The sequence below is a fragment of the Electrophorus electricus genome, chromosome 23 (assembly GCF_013358815.1).
Source record: "Electrophorus electricus isolate fEleEle1 chromosome 23, fEleEle1.pri, whole genome shotgun sequence".
In the NCBI taxonomy this organism is placed as follows: Eukaryota; Metazoa; Chordata; class Actinopteri; order Gymnotiformes; family Gymnotidae; genus Electrophorus; species Electrophorus electricus.
This window is the reverse complement of record NC_049557.1, coordinates 7,902,316-7,917,023: the sequence shown is the minus strand read 5'-3', so window position 1 is coordinate 7,917,023 and position 14,708 is coordinate 7,902,316. Positions and strand designations below refer to the sequence as shown.

General features: G+C 42.9%; 1 protein-coding gene across 1 annotated transcript in view; it reads right to left on the bottom strand.

Moving 5' to 3' along the window:
- Positions 1-3,767: 3,767 nt before the first annotated feature.
- grm6a (glutamate receptor, metabotropic 6a) overlaps positions 3,768-14,708 on the bottom strand; it is a 35,376-nt gene continuing 24,435 nt past the window's right edge. The window contains exons 7-12 of the mRNA XM_027023571.2: positions 14,269-14,469; positions 12,342-12,481; positions 10,021-10,644; positions 8,178-8,489; positions 5,741-5,986; positions 3,768-3,848 (exon numbers count right to left, since the gene is read on the bottom strand). Coding sequence (XP_026879372.2) covers positions 5,744-5,986; positions 8,178-8,489; positions 10,021-10,644; positions 12,342-12,481; positions 14,269-14,469 — 1,520 coding nt within the window. The 3' untranslated portion in view covers positions 3,768-3,848; positions 5,741-5,743. The remainder of the gene's footprint in view (positions 3,849-5,740; positions 5,987-8,177; positions 8,490-10,020; positions 10,645-12,341; positions 12,482-14,268; positions 14,470-14,708) is intronic.

Genomic DNA, 14,708 nt, shown 5'->3' with positions numbered 1-14,708 from the left:
ACGGTTTGTCTCTAATGCACAGTTTCTTTAGTTTCAGACGCCTGTTTACCTAATGTGTCATTATCCTCAACTATTTTATTTGTCCATGGATTTTTTTTAATTTAAAGTTATCGAAATCTGAAATCGTCTGGACAAACCTTCTCGAAGTAATTTTTATGTATGATGATACACTAAAACAGTGTTAAATAGCAGGGAAGTGTTTAACTGAATTTTTTTGTTGTCCGTTTTTTCTGTTTTTCTGTTTTATGGAGAGTTTATAATTGGCTGTATGTTCTTAATCTCAGTGTTCTCTTCTACTGTTTTAGACTTTAGAGTCACAGTGAAAGAGATGTTTTTGTTTGGCCAAAGGTTATTTAGTCAGATTGTATGATTGAATCCAGTCATAAAGACAAAATCTAAGCAGGACTTTGTACTCACAGAGAGCCTGGACTAGCCAATTCCATAGCATGTGCGTCCTTGATCATTTCTGTCATGTATTTTCTTTTAATGCTTACTATTGTTTCTGTTTCTCTTCTTCTTCCCTAATTTTTGAAACTGTCTGGTCTCTGTTACATTTCTATATGAACTCATTTATTATTATATTAATTTACTATGTTCATTATTATAGTCCTGAATATGTTTTTTCAATTTTAGTTAAGTTTTTGTTGTTGTTGTTGTTGTTTGTTTTCTTGCTCGGAATTGACAGCGTGGATTAGTTCTTTTAGATGGTGTACTTACATCACACACAAGGTGGCAGTATTTAACCAGTTGACAGCCCACTCCCTACAATATGCTGTGCATCAATTAGAAATTTGTGTATTGCTATTTTCACCAAGTGGACAACCATCCCGTATAATCCCTCTTAGTTTAGTTAAAGAAAAGCCAAGGTGACATCTCACCCATTAAAATGATATGCACTGGCTTCACCACGAGCTTGCATGACCTTTGCCAAAAACAAATTGTTTCTCTTTTTAAAACTAAATTAAAATAATGGAAAATGTTATATGTGTAAAAATAAGCATTTTGATCCCCATAATTTGTCACATCACACTGTGAACCATGTTTAAGAACTGTATTGTCTTTTTCAGAGTAAAAGCTCACTTTTAAATGCTGATAGCTGCAAGTGCAAGAGCAGGTGTGATGCATTTGTTGCTGTTAAAAGAATACCTGAAAACACCAACATGTCAAAACACAGTGGGAACCATTTAAATAATAAAAATGCCATTGAAGAACACTAAAACGTGCAAGTTTGCTTGCACTCATTATTAGCAATGCTAGCGTTTTTTTGGTGAGGTATCCCTCTAAGCAACAGGTTGCTCATAGGAAGGCTGGACCATCCACTTTCTTCAGCTTCCTAGTCATCTGCTTGGCTATGCCAGTATGTAGAGCTGAGTGTCTTCCATCTATATTTAATGTTTTATATGCAGAGAGGCCTTGAGCAGTCCATATGTTCTTTGTGTAAAACCATAGTGACAGTGGAGCAGAGACCGAGAAATAGACACACATAGAGAGAGAGAGAGAGAGAGAGAGAGAGAGAGAGAGAGAGAGAGAGAGAGAGAGAGAGAGAGAGACTCCTCTTGATGGCCGATTCATGTTCTGTTTACATATGTAAACAACAGAGCATGCTTTAAGGCAGTTTTGTAAAACAGGCAGAATAATTCCCTTTCATTTTCATTAATATTTATGCTTAAACAATGTGATTGAAACAAAAATATAATGCCCCATTCAACATGCATGAGGGGAGGAAGAGATGCTTCTCAGGTCCTCTGAGTTGGGTTGGAGAGGGCAGAAGTGGGATCTTGTATAAGCCCAAGTATGATTTAATAGCTAATCAGGGAGGCTGTGAAAGGCAGGTGGCAGGTTTTATGTCTGCCACAGAAATACAGCTGAAAATCACTGAATCACTATATAACAAGATGAGAAGAAACAAGTCTTCACATGAATAAAACATTTCCTACTGTTTTCTGGCAAGCATGGCGAGAACACACTAGCACTTCTGTAAACTGTTAACATCATGTACTTCACTGAAGGCCTCTGGACATTCAGCTTTCGGGGTAACATTTTTTTGAAGACAAAATTCTCTTTCTTTTTTATAATTCTAGTCTGATAAGCATTCATTGTTCGAGATAACAGAAAAGCAACTCACAGAAAATTGGGCATGATTGGTGGTCTTAACTTTAACAATTTGTACCTATGGTAGCCTCAGAACTGTAGGGTAAACACTGAGGTGGCAAAATTAGGATGAACTAAACTTGTGGCAAATAGAAAATGTGACACCCCCCCCCCCCCCCACCCCACCGCCAGATTGAATATCACAGAGACCACAAAGTAGTTTATTTTAAAACAACAAAATCAATGACCTTTTGTCTTTTGTACAGAACTGGTCTGGTATGCTGTCTATTTCATGATTCTTCTAAATACAAATGTATTCTATGATTATTAAGTAGTCAGCTAACAAAATACAAAGTAGGTTGGATTTAAACCACCAACTTCAATTAAGTTAACACTGGAACAAGAGAAATAAGGAATGTGGTACTGTGATTCCAGTTAATGTAATACAATGCAATGTAATGTTATGTAACACAGTGTAATGTAATGCCATGTTATGTCACCATGTTACTTTGCAAGCTGGGCAAGGAGAACTATCCAATTATTTGTCCAAAGCTCAAAATGACAATGGGAGAAAAATAAGCATTATACATTTATAAATGATATCAGGAACTTTATGTCATATTGAAACATGGTCAGCAAACTAAGTTTTTTCCTTGTTCTTTGTTGAACATATAAAACAGCAAGATATTAAATCCCATGCAAGCACTTTTCTGTACTGAAAGTAAACATTTGTTTCATAACACACAGAGTAAGTACATAGTACCATACTGACCCACTCAATTTTCTTCATGTTTCCTATATTTACAGTGAAAATACAATGACTATACAGTCTTTTACCATTGACACCAGCTTCTATAATACTGCACTATAAGAGATACATTCATGGAGCTAAGTAATAATAATAAATATTTTAGCTATTCTATGTATTTGGTAAAAAAGGAATAAAATAAACTTAATGGCTTTAATTATGAATTAGTTCATTCAAGATTTCCTGAATGTGCTGCAGTGGATAGGTCTCATGCTGTCATATGAGGAGTGGGTTTTTCAAAGAGCACCATATATAAATGAATACTCAAAAATTAAGATTTAAAATGAATTTCATAATATACCTATATCATTACTTTCAGTTATAAACAATTATGTTAGAGAAATTACCCAGAACTAACTCAAGTTAATAAGTAAATGTGCCAGAGACCCAAATCCAAAATAAACTCATATCTTAAAGTTGCTTTGGACAAATCTTGATAAGGTAAGATGATACAGGATTTTTAACAACAGACTAGTGACAATTTCACTTCAGTGCCAGTCACCACCTGTAATCTCAGATTATGTGAGTTCACAAACATCATAATGGTTTCTAGGGGTGTCCTGCTGCTCACAGGTGCAGGAAACATTAACTCTGCATGCCACTTGACTGCAAGCACACTACTGACATTTTCCTCATTTGTTTTTTTTAACCAGTAGCAAAAGTAAGCATAAAGTGTCCAAAAAAAAAGTTCTCCCCAACAAAAGGTCCCTCTTAAAAACATCCAGACTTTTCATAACGCAGTTCAGGATCAGGCTTTGTATAGAAAAGGTTCCTTCTTCATCAATGCTTTGCGGCTTTTGCTGGTTGGGGCCCTCAATCACCCAGCCCCCCCCCCCCTCCCCCTTAGCTGTCCTGATATGGACATCAGCTAACTGCTGCAGCTGTAATGTTTCCCTTGGCCTCAGGTCTTCAGTCCACCGCTGCCAAATGCATTGCTCCTGCGCACCTGCTGTTACACACATAAAAGGACACATGGCCTGTCAATGCAGCTACTTTGATGGTGCCCAAATGAGACATTTTTTTTTTGAATGCAGAATTTAAATAATATATCATTTTATAAGAAAAGAGTGTTACTTGTTTCATCTCACTGTGCCATTATAACATACATTATGACCAAAACGTGAACTCACTGTGACCATATTCAACAGAACGCAGATTTTCATGTTATGTGGCACTGGCTTTGGACACTGGTAACTGTCAGATTTTTCTATTTTTTCGCTGTAAAGTGTTAAATTGCCTGCAGAGAATGCTAACAATGCACAGATTGCAGTTAAAATGAAACTAAAGAGCTAATTGTATCTCACTGGCTAATCTAAGATGGATGATAATGAGGATTTTCACATGAGCCTAAAGTAACACTTCCCAGTTTAAACCAGAGGTCAAAATGAAGAGGACATAGCAAAATAAACCACTAATGGCCTGGAGCAATACTGAGGAGGCTTTCAGGACAGTGGGATTTTTCTTTCTGCATATTTCAGTGTTAGGAATTTTGTCATTTGTACAAAAACCTGGAACTCTGATTTCATGTGTGTAACAGATGGACAGGTTGTCTGCATTCATCTGTGAAGCAAAGGGCTGAAAAAGGCTGTTAAACTTTGTTTAGGCAGAAAGTTGCATTATTTGATAATGACCCTTTTCTTGATAAATGAGTACATGTGTTGCAGTAAGCATTCTGCTGAAATAGGAACCAGACTGGCATCGGCCTGAAGTGTTCTACAGTGTGAGAACAAATGACATTTATATAGCACCTTTAACAATCCCAAGGTCCCATTACAAAACAAAGTTCAGTTAAGTGTGAGATAATTCTATATTTTGAATGTCCCATGGGTGTTAAAATGTAATGTACCCTACTTAAAGTGATTTAGTTGCTTACTTTGTTTTCCTAACTCTACTTCCAGGTTTATTCCCTTTGGCACATTAATGTAGTCATACAACACGGGAATATACATATCAACTGTCACTATTTTGAGGATTTTCATGCAAGCTTAGGCCCCACCCCTACAGGTTCCTACAACTCAGAGAGAGCCAGCGCGCACTGCAGTGAGAGAGGGCAAGTGGAATATCAACTTAAAAGAGCGTTGCAGCGATTGCAGGAAAGAAAGAGCGAGAGAAACAGACAGAGAGACAGAGAAAAGTGATATGCTACTTATGGATATACAGACCTGAGGGTACTTACTAAAAGATTCTTGGCTTCTTACTTACAGGATTTATAGCATTAAATCCTCTAACAACCCCTTTTTCAGTGCCAAGAGAAAAATTCCAACAGAATGTGGAATATTGTTCATTGAGCGTTGGCCGCATCTCCCCTGTTCCCCTAGCTGCAAAAAAGTACATCACAGAGAAAAGACTGAGTAGTTCACGGGGCACTGTTCTTGTAATGAATGTCTAAGGACACGGGCGCATACTGCAGGAGGAGTTTTGCTTTCGCCAATACAAGTTTTTATTAAAGGTCTATTTTTACAGCTAAAATCTTTTTTAATGACTTTGTCATTTTGGAGTGACTATAACTGAACGTGGTGTTTATGTCCCAGTTCATTAGAGTAAACTGTAAATAGCCTGACTCTGACTGCACCTTTGTTCCAGCTAGGGGTGCTTTGTTTTCTTGCAGTTCCTTTAATTCTAGTCTCTGCATGACATCATCTCCAGAGAGATGACACAGCGCAACCACCTTTAAGTCCAGCTAATTAGCCCTAAAGATAGATCAACTAAATCTGTACACAGTCCACAGAGCTTCGTCTTCCTGCACTGCCCCAGAAGAGGGCCACGACCAGCACTCTGTGGTTAGAGCCAAACCTCGTCCGAGTCATCCCAAGGAGCAGAGAACGCGAGGGCCGGGGTTACCTGCTACTGCAACCGGTCGGGCTCAATCTTGGTCTCGCCGTTCTGTTTCCCGCCGCCCGAGTTCTGGGAGATGTGCGTAGACATGGTGGCGGCCTGCACCACGGATTTGAAGCTGCGCTTGCGTTTCTGCACGTTCTGCTCCGGGTGGAAGATGATGATGTACACTTTGGGGATGTAGAGCATGCCAAGAGACACGGAGGCACTCAGGCTCATCGACACGGTCAGCGTGGTCGTCTGGATGAACATCTGCCAGCCACACAGCAACCAACACAGGCTTCAGCTAATGCGGCAGGGGCCTGGCTCACCGAGCTGTCCAGTCTGATCAATGTCACACTGAAGGCTGCATCTATCCAAATTGAATTTCAGTAATATGAATGTAATATGACTTTGTCAAAGATCTCAACCAAGAACAGGCTGTGCTTTTGTTAACTTTTTGTTTGTCAACTATTAAATTTTTCAGTATAGTGTTTTGAATTAATTTATATATATATATATATATATATATATATATATATATATATATATATATATATATATATATATTTTGTGACTGTTTCTGATTCTGTTTTATATAATGCTTGTATTTCTATAATTTTCTGAATGTCTTTGTAACTCTTGGGTGTCTATTCACAGGGAGTCCATGCTGTTTTCATTTTTAACACCCACAACTCAACTCATTAGCCAATTATCAAGCACATCATGAGCTGATTCAGTCATGTTAGAACAAGAGAAACATTCTGTGCGGGGGGTCTCTCATCGCTGAGCCCGAGACACATTCCTTACTGGCATAAGCTAATCAGGCCAGAGTTTAGTCTTTTTCAAAGAAAGAGGACTGACACACCATAACCGACTCCTTCATATAGCACCTAGGTTTTCTGGTTTTCTGGGATGTATTTGTGCAAACATATAGTTTTGCAAACATCGTCTTAATAATACAGACGGGAAAAAATGTAAATGTTAAAAATGGTTGAGAAAAGCTTAGTGATGCTGCTTTAAAAAACTATGCCTGCATCTTTCATTAAGATAATGGTTTTCAAATATGTTTTAGAAATGAATGTAAAAAAATATAAATGAGCATAAATAAATATAAATTGTGGCAACAAATTCAGCATGTGGTTATTTCGCACTGACAAGAACTAATGCAATTCTGTCTAGTTCGAGCTTAAGTGGTATTTGACACCTGTGGGCAGCTGGAATCAATTTCCAGCTTCCTTGCCATTCCTCCATCCTAGTATGGGAAAACGTCTCTGTTTCCCAACAGGCTCTTAAACGGAGCCCAGCCGCTGATGTTGTGCTGAGTCTCAGCGACTGACCTATTTTAAAATACCTCTCAATTATTGATATCTTCTGGTAAAAGTGAGCTGTTCCTTGAAGGGCCCGGAATTGGCATTGAAACACTGTATGTATGCTGACATCAGGCTGTGTGATAAACACAATCCCACAGACTGCTCCCACCAGGAATCACTGCCGTCAAAAAGACCTTCAGGCCTCGCTGAATGGAGGTGGTGGGGAGGGGTGGCGTTTGGGTCCACCAGACGGAGGGGACTCACGGCTAACCCCTGCACCACCTCTGAGGTGGTGGTGTCTGCTCTTAGCATTATTAAGTCGGGCAAAGACGTTGTTTCCTCAGCTCCACGTCATTCCTCTTATCTGTGTCTCTCCACAATTAAAGCCCTGGCAGCTGTGAAGCAGAGCCTTTGTCTTGGTGTCATGGCGTGTCGTCAGGAGATAAAGACGGGGAGGGGGTGTCTCATCCCTCTCTGTGTTTGCTCGTTGCCGTATAAAAGGTCTCGTCAGAAGAGGAACTGTGTGAGGTACAACTTTGCCTCGTTATCACAGGTCTGGCAGGTTGCTGCTTACTTTGGCGCATTCATATTCAAATGGCATTTCACATAATGCTTTCACTTAAGGAATAAACTAGCCTCTAAACCAGCCTTTTGATGAGTCCGAACTGAGCTATAGGAGAGTTGCTTCGGGGCAGTGGGTGGCTGTTACTGGAATGCAATGATTCCCTTCTGTGCTGGTATCCACACAATATGATTGCATTGATTTGCATTCTAGAAGCAGAGAGGAGAACGACACATGAATGCAGCAACATAAAGCTTTACACTTAACATGGCAAGTACGTGAATAGCGTAGCCAAACTGTGCTTCCTCGAGGCTTAACAGAGAGCTTACATATCTACATGTTATGCTTTTTTTTTTAATTTGCACATTATTAATAATGAAGGAGATGAAAAGCTTAATGAGATTTCACTCTGAGCAGCATGACTCAAACCCACCACCTGGCGCATCACGACAAACCCGCCACCCAAGAGACCTGAATGCAGCACCGAGCGCAGGAGCTTTAGAACATACCAGCTTCACTGGTGCACACGCTAACAACGTAGCCCTACACCGGGATCTGAGGTGGCACCAGGGGTCCCCGGCTAGCTCACCTTCTCCGTGGACTGCGCAGTGCCGAAGAAGATGGGCACAAAAGCCAGCCACACGATGCACGTGGTGTACATGGTGAAGCCAATGGGCTTGGCCTCGTTGAACGTCTCGGGCACACCGCGGCTCTTGACGGCGTACACGGTGCAGGTTACCATGAGGAGGATGCTGTAGCTCAGGCAGCAGATGAGCGACAGGTCGGACATGTCGCACTTCAGGATGCCACGCGCCAGCTCCGGGTTGGGTGGCCGCAGCTCCTCGTAGTCCACGATGGTGTGGGGCGGCACCACTCCGAACCAGATGAACACCCCCAACACCTGCAGAGCAAAGGAGGGGGCAGATCTCGGGGGGAACTTTTCCAACAGTGGTATAAAATAACAGAGCACAGGAAGATGGCAGAGAGAGTTTAACTTTAAACGCTCTCTCTCTCTTTCTCTCTAATTGTTCATGATTTGAGCACCTGTGCTGGTCATGTTTATCTTGGTTTTACTCTGATTATTGTCTTTTCCTTGTCACCTATTGTCTATCCATTATGTTGACTGTCACTTTCTAAATACTGCCTATATCTTTTCTATCGCCATACCAGGGAAAACTTTGTTTGTTGGCGATCAAAACAGACTCTGCTACTGTGAGATTATCTTAATACTGTGAGAGTTTAATTGTCATAAAGTTTCTGATGCACAGACGTGGCCACAGTCTGGCTCCATGTCATTAAATGTGGACAGATGCAGGGGTATCAGCACTCAGAGAATGAGTCTGCAGATCGTGACACAGTTCCATTCAATCAGAGAAACACTGTTTGATTCACATGGTTTAGTCTGTTTAGTTTTGTGTATTTAGTTCTGTGTATGTAGTTTTCTCTTAATAATACAACTTTGCTCATATATTCACAGTAGGATTTTCATTTTAGTTCTCCTTTAATGACCCGAGCAAGAAACTAAATGACAGTGCACTATACCATGTGTTCATGTGTTGCCCCACAGTGCAGCGCAACATTATCCTGTAACTATGGCTGATGACCTCACACCCCAGGCAGCACCTGCACAGTGCAAGGGCAGGAAGAGGAGACTGTCCTTCTCACCTGGTCCTCACAGGAACGTGCCCACCAAAGCAGTGCTGCACCTGTTCGTGAGACCTCGCTGACTGGAGCTACAGACGCCTGAAGGAAAGTTCCAACACAGGGAGGGGACACGGTACAGCAGCATGTTGCCGTGGAGACAGATGGTGCTGTCACAATACCCGGCAGAACTGCGGAGCAGCCATTAGGACCCGCTGACACCTCCACCACCATGTGCAGGAGGCGGGGCAGGAAATCATCCTGCTGTCGATCAATCCACCTCCGGCGAAGCTGATAATCCCCCGTTCCCGGCACCCCAATTCAACTGGCTTGTGATAGGCTCAAACCACAATAGCTATAATAACGTTACCCGCAAAAAAGTTCGCATCAGCAATAACAAGAATATACTTAGCACCTGGAAATTTCTGTGGGCGGTGGAAGAAGGGCTTTGTTCTCTGTCACTGGCATGTTAGTCACACATCTGTGGCAGATGTTGACACACAATTCGCTGCTGCGTGTCGGAGAGCTCGCAGTGCTCACAGCGCCAGCTGAGCGAAGCCAAGCACTCAGGTTGATGAAATGTGCAGACAGCTTAGCAGCATCTACCATGTGCCAAACCCCATAGAATCGTGCAAGTCACCAATCTATTAGACCATCCATTCAAAAACAGCACTTGTAAAATGTGTCAGGGGTCTTTATGCCGTGTCTTTCGTTTTTTTTTCTCGTTCGTTTGGTTTTTTTGTGCTTTTCCTTTCCCAGCCGAAGCCGAAAGGAATTTTCAGTTCTCTCACCTGAAAAGAGATGAGGATGAAGGTGATGACAAGTTGCGAGGTGGGGCTGATGAACTTGGGGGGCGTCACCGACTTCTTGCCCTGCTCGAAGATGCGGTAGATGCGGTTGGTCTTGGTGAGCATGGCCGAGTAGGTGATGCACATTCCAAGGCCCAGCAGCAACCTGCGGAAGGCACACACGACGGCGCCGGGTTCGGCGATCATCAGGAATGTGATGAGGTAGATGAGGAAGATGCCCGTGAGCAGCACGTAGCTGAGCTCGCGCCCGGCAGCGCGCACGATGGGGGTGTCGTTGAAGCGGATGAAGGTGATGATGATGGAGAGCGTAACGATGATGCCCAGGATGGCTAAGAAGACAGGCACGACGGCCCAGGGTGAGTGCCACTCCAGCTTGATGATGGGCGTGGGCCTGCAGCCTGTGCGGTTGGGCGCGGGCTGCATGTCGAATGGGCACGTCTCGCAGGTGAACTCATCCGCCTGGTAATGATAGCCGTCGCACAGTTCGCAGTGCCAACAGCAGGGCACGCCCTTCACCATCTTCTTCCTCTCGCCTGGCTGGCACGGGAAACTGCACACGGAGGGTGGGATCTGACGGTGGCCTTCAGACCACTGCATCTCCTCCACCTGGTGCGCACAAAAGTATGGCAGGGTGCATGCTGTGACCAACAGGAAGACACACTATGACCAACCGGAAATCAGGCTATGACCAGTGGGAAGTCACGCTATGACCAACAGAATTGCTACTATTGTGAGGAAACATGCACTTAGAACATATTCACATTTAGATGCATTCCAAAGGGAGATAAGAATGAAACAGCAGGGGTTGCACATCTGCTACTATACTGAATCAAGTGCATCAGTCTAGCACAGCGTGGTAGAGTCCTAGCACAGGGTAGTAGAGTCCTAGTACAGTGTGGCAGTCCCCTAGTACAGGGTGGTAGAGTCCTAGTACAGCGTGGTATTGCCTAAACACAGGGTGGTAGAGTCCAAGTACAGTGTGGTATTGCCTAGACACAGGGTGGTAGAGTCCTAGTACAGTGTGGTATTGCCTAGACACAGGGTGGTAGAGTCCTAGTACAGTGTGGTATTGCCTAGACACAGGGTGGTAGAGTCCTAGTACAGTGTGGTATTGCCTAGACACAGGGTGGTAGAGTCCTAGTACAGTGTGGTAGTGCCCTAGCAGTGGGTAGTAGAGTCCTAGCACAGTGTGGTAGTGCCCTGGCAAAGGGTGGTAGAGTCCTAGCACAGGGTGGTAGTGCCCTGGCACAGGGTGGTAGAGCCCTAGCACAGGGTGGTAGAGTCCTAGCACAGGGTTGGTAGGGTCCTAGCACAGGGTGGTAGGGCCCTAGCACAGGGTTGGTAGGGTCCTAGCACAGGGTGGAAGAGTACCTCCGGTGGCATGCCCATTTTCCATGCTACTGAACCACAGCTCTTCAGCTGATAGCAGCTCTAACCACTGAGCTATTATTGTCTATAATTATTGTGTCTACTGTCTCAGCATGATGTCTATTACAGCAGCCCCCAACCTCCCGTATTTGCAGGGAGGTAGATTCCAAGACCCCCCGTAGATGCATGAAACTACAGATGGTTATATATACAATACGCTGTATTTACAATACATTTATACATATAATAAAGTTTTATTAATACATATGATAAAGTTTAAATTAGACACAATAAGATATTAACAACAATAACTAATTCAAACTAGGACAATTCTAACAATATACTGTAATAAAGGTTATGTAAACATTCTCTCTCTCTCTCTCTCTGTTTATTGTACTGTACTGTAGAATATGGGGGGTGGATACGCTGGACAAAGGGATGATGAACAGTACAAGACTTCATCACGCTACAGAGAACAGCACGAAATTTAACTTATGAGTTATTTACTGTATTTCTGTTTCTGTTTCTATTTCATATTTTCAGACAGCAGTCAACCATGGTTAATTGAAACCACAGGTAACGAAACCACAGATACAGAGGGAACACTACACCATTGTTACTACAGTCCAAGCACAGTGTCTGTTAATGTTACTGTTGTCCCAGATTGGTCTCTGTTACTATGAGTAATACTGTCCTAGGATGGTTTCTGTACCAGCATGGTGTCTATTACTACTGGTAATATTGTCCCAGTATGATCTCTACTACTACTGTTAATACCGTCCCAGTATCGTCTATGTTAATTCTGTCCCTGTATGGTCTCTGGTGCAACATCAAAACTGTTATTTCAGTACCACACATGATCATAGTCATTTTAAGTTCAAGGTAAAATGCCTTGCAGATAAAGTAGAGTACGTTTAAGTGTCATAAAAACGCACATTAATTCGAAGGTTATTTGTCCACTGGCCAATGACTTTGTATCCTGGGTTGCTTGTGTTGGTCATTTGATACTGGAAGATGTCATAGCGACCTGGAGCATCTCCATTCTCGTTGAAAAGAACGCCTGTTCCAGCGCTACCTGCAACGACCAAAAACAAAATACATGAGTCGCAGTTAATGTAAATAATAAATAAAACTAATATAAAATAAGAATAAAACACTGAATTAATAAAGAAGTACAAATCTATTTGGAAGTCTGTACTTAACTGATTTTGTGAGAGGGAAGTGCATTTTTATTTCAACATGCAATTTGCAAGATGTTGTTTGGTGGCTGTAATGTGTCTGTTACTACTGATACTGATTAATTACGTTGGCCTCATAGCTGCATTTCAACACTAAAGAAGTGAAACTTGGACTCTAGCCTGATCAACTGCATTTGGGCTAAAGAGAAAATTGCACAAAATTATTTTTTCCGCCCAACCGTACCGCTGAGAAGAAGGGCTGAATCTGCAGTAGTGTTCTGTGTGTCCAGGTGATGTTGAATCACCTGGAATTTGAAGCTTACTCAGCATTAGTTCTGGATCCAAGGCTACTGAGCAGTGCCATCCAGGTCCCTATTCGGCCTTTAGTAACCCAACCCAAAAGTACGACTTTCCCATTACTCTGCCTCTAACTGAGAGTATGGAGACATAGGGGTAGATGTCCCCCAGCACAGCAGGCTCAGTCAGGCAGCGAGTGTGTGTGAAGAACCCCAGAGTTCTCTACCTTCTCTTTCCCTGTTCTGTTAACTTCTGCCCTGCCACCAGGTACTGTAAGTAAGCTTGGACTGATCATCCATTCATGCATACTTTAAACCTTATAAATATTACAAATATAGGGCCCTATTTCAGGCCCTGATCGCATCTTCAAAGTGAACAGGGAAGAGGCAGTGGGGGAGGCAGGCGCGATGGCGAGGGCCGGCCTCTTGGGGCCAGCGTGCCTGCGAGTGGTGTATTGCTCCAGCTATATGACCCCAAGCAACATCAATTACTCTGCACTAATTTTACAAGACCCTATTCATATTGATATGTGGTTTCAAGCACAAGAAAAAGACAGAAAGAAAACATATATTCCCTCTCTGTATAGAGGGTTTCATTGAAATTCCTTGATGGAATAATTTCCCCTTTCGAAATAACGGATTGCTGGTTCAGGTGTTCTCCTCTGGGCTGTCACTCACCACACAGAGGGTGAGAGCAAGAGAGGGTGTCTTTGTTTTTTGCAATGACAGTTGCACTAGGACACAGGCCACAAATAGAAAATTCTCTTCACAGAAACCTTCCATGAAGAACTTCTCTTGCCAAGTCAGGCTGAAGAAAGAGCATTTCTGAAGTGCTGGGCGACAAGGAGAGCCAGAGAGGAGCAAAAGACAAGAGAATGTTAGAGAGAGAGAGAGAGAGAGAGACAGAGGGAGAGATGCACTTGAGACAAAGAGCAGATTCGCCTTCTATTTGCTGTGCACATAGATGAAGTGCTCCAGTAAGGCAGGGCAGATATGATACCCAGTGCACTACACCAACCCGCTGACCTGCAGCTGAACCCATGTTAGCCAAAGACCGAGACTCAAACCTGTTGTCTGATAGCTCACGTGGAAAACATCACGGTCCCAAGCTTTGGGTTCATTGTCTCAGAATCAGAATCAGTATAGAGGTGGAGGATGTTAGAGGTTATGGTGGATGGTGATCTCATCTAAGAATTGTATTGCATCTCGTGGGTTGTATATTTAGGATTTTAAAAAAGTCTATGAAGAGCGATAACTAATCTAAAGTGGAGATGATTAATCTGTATCAGTGGCATTGTGTGGGTATGTGTAGCAATTTGCGCGCGCGTGTATGTGTGTGTGTGTGTGTGTGTGTGGCCTGCCTGCCTGCAATCATAATATGGGCTCACCATTGAAATTGACATTGCGGATATAGGTGAGCAGTGAGCGTCCTTCCACGGAGTCCATCTTTTCACAGATGCCCGCGGCCCCCGGGCACAGGTCCTGGTGCATGTTGTGCAGGGCGTGAGCCATGGCATACACAGCATCAATCACAAACTGTACCTTCCCTTCCTGCTCGTATAGAGAGTCTCGACCAATCCTCTCATTGCCTGAGAGAGAGAGACAGCAAGAGGGAGGGGCGAGAGAGAGGGAGAGCAGAGGAAATCTAAGAAAAACCAATATGGATGCGGCGCACCAGTGGAAAAGGTAAGACACAAATGGAAGAGAAAGTGAGGGTCACGTGTTACTATCATGAGCATCAAATTCTCCACTTCATTGGTACTTCTCTGTCACTCTGTTCATGTCTTTATCTCTCTCTCTCTCTCTCTTCCTGTCTCTCTCTCTCTCT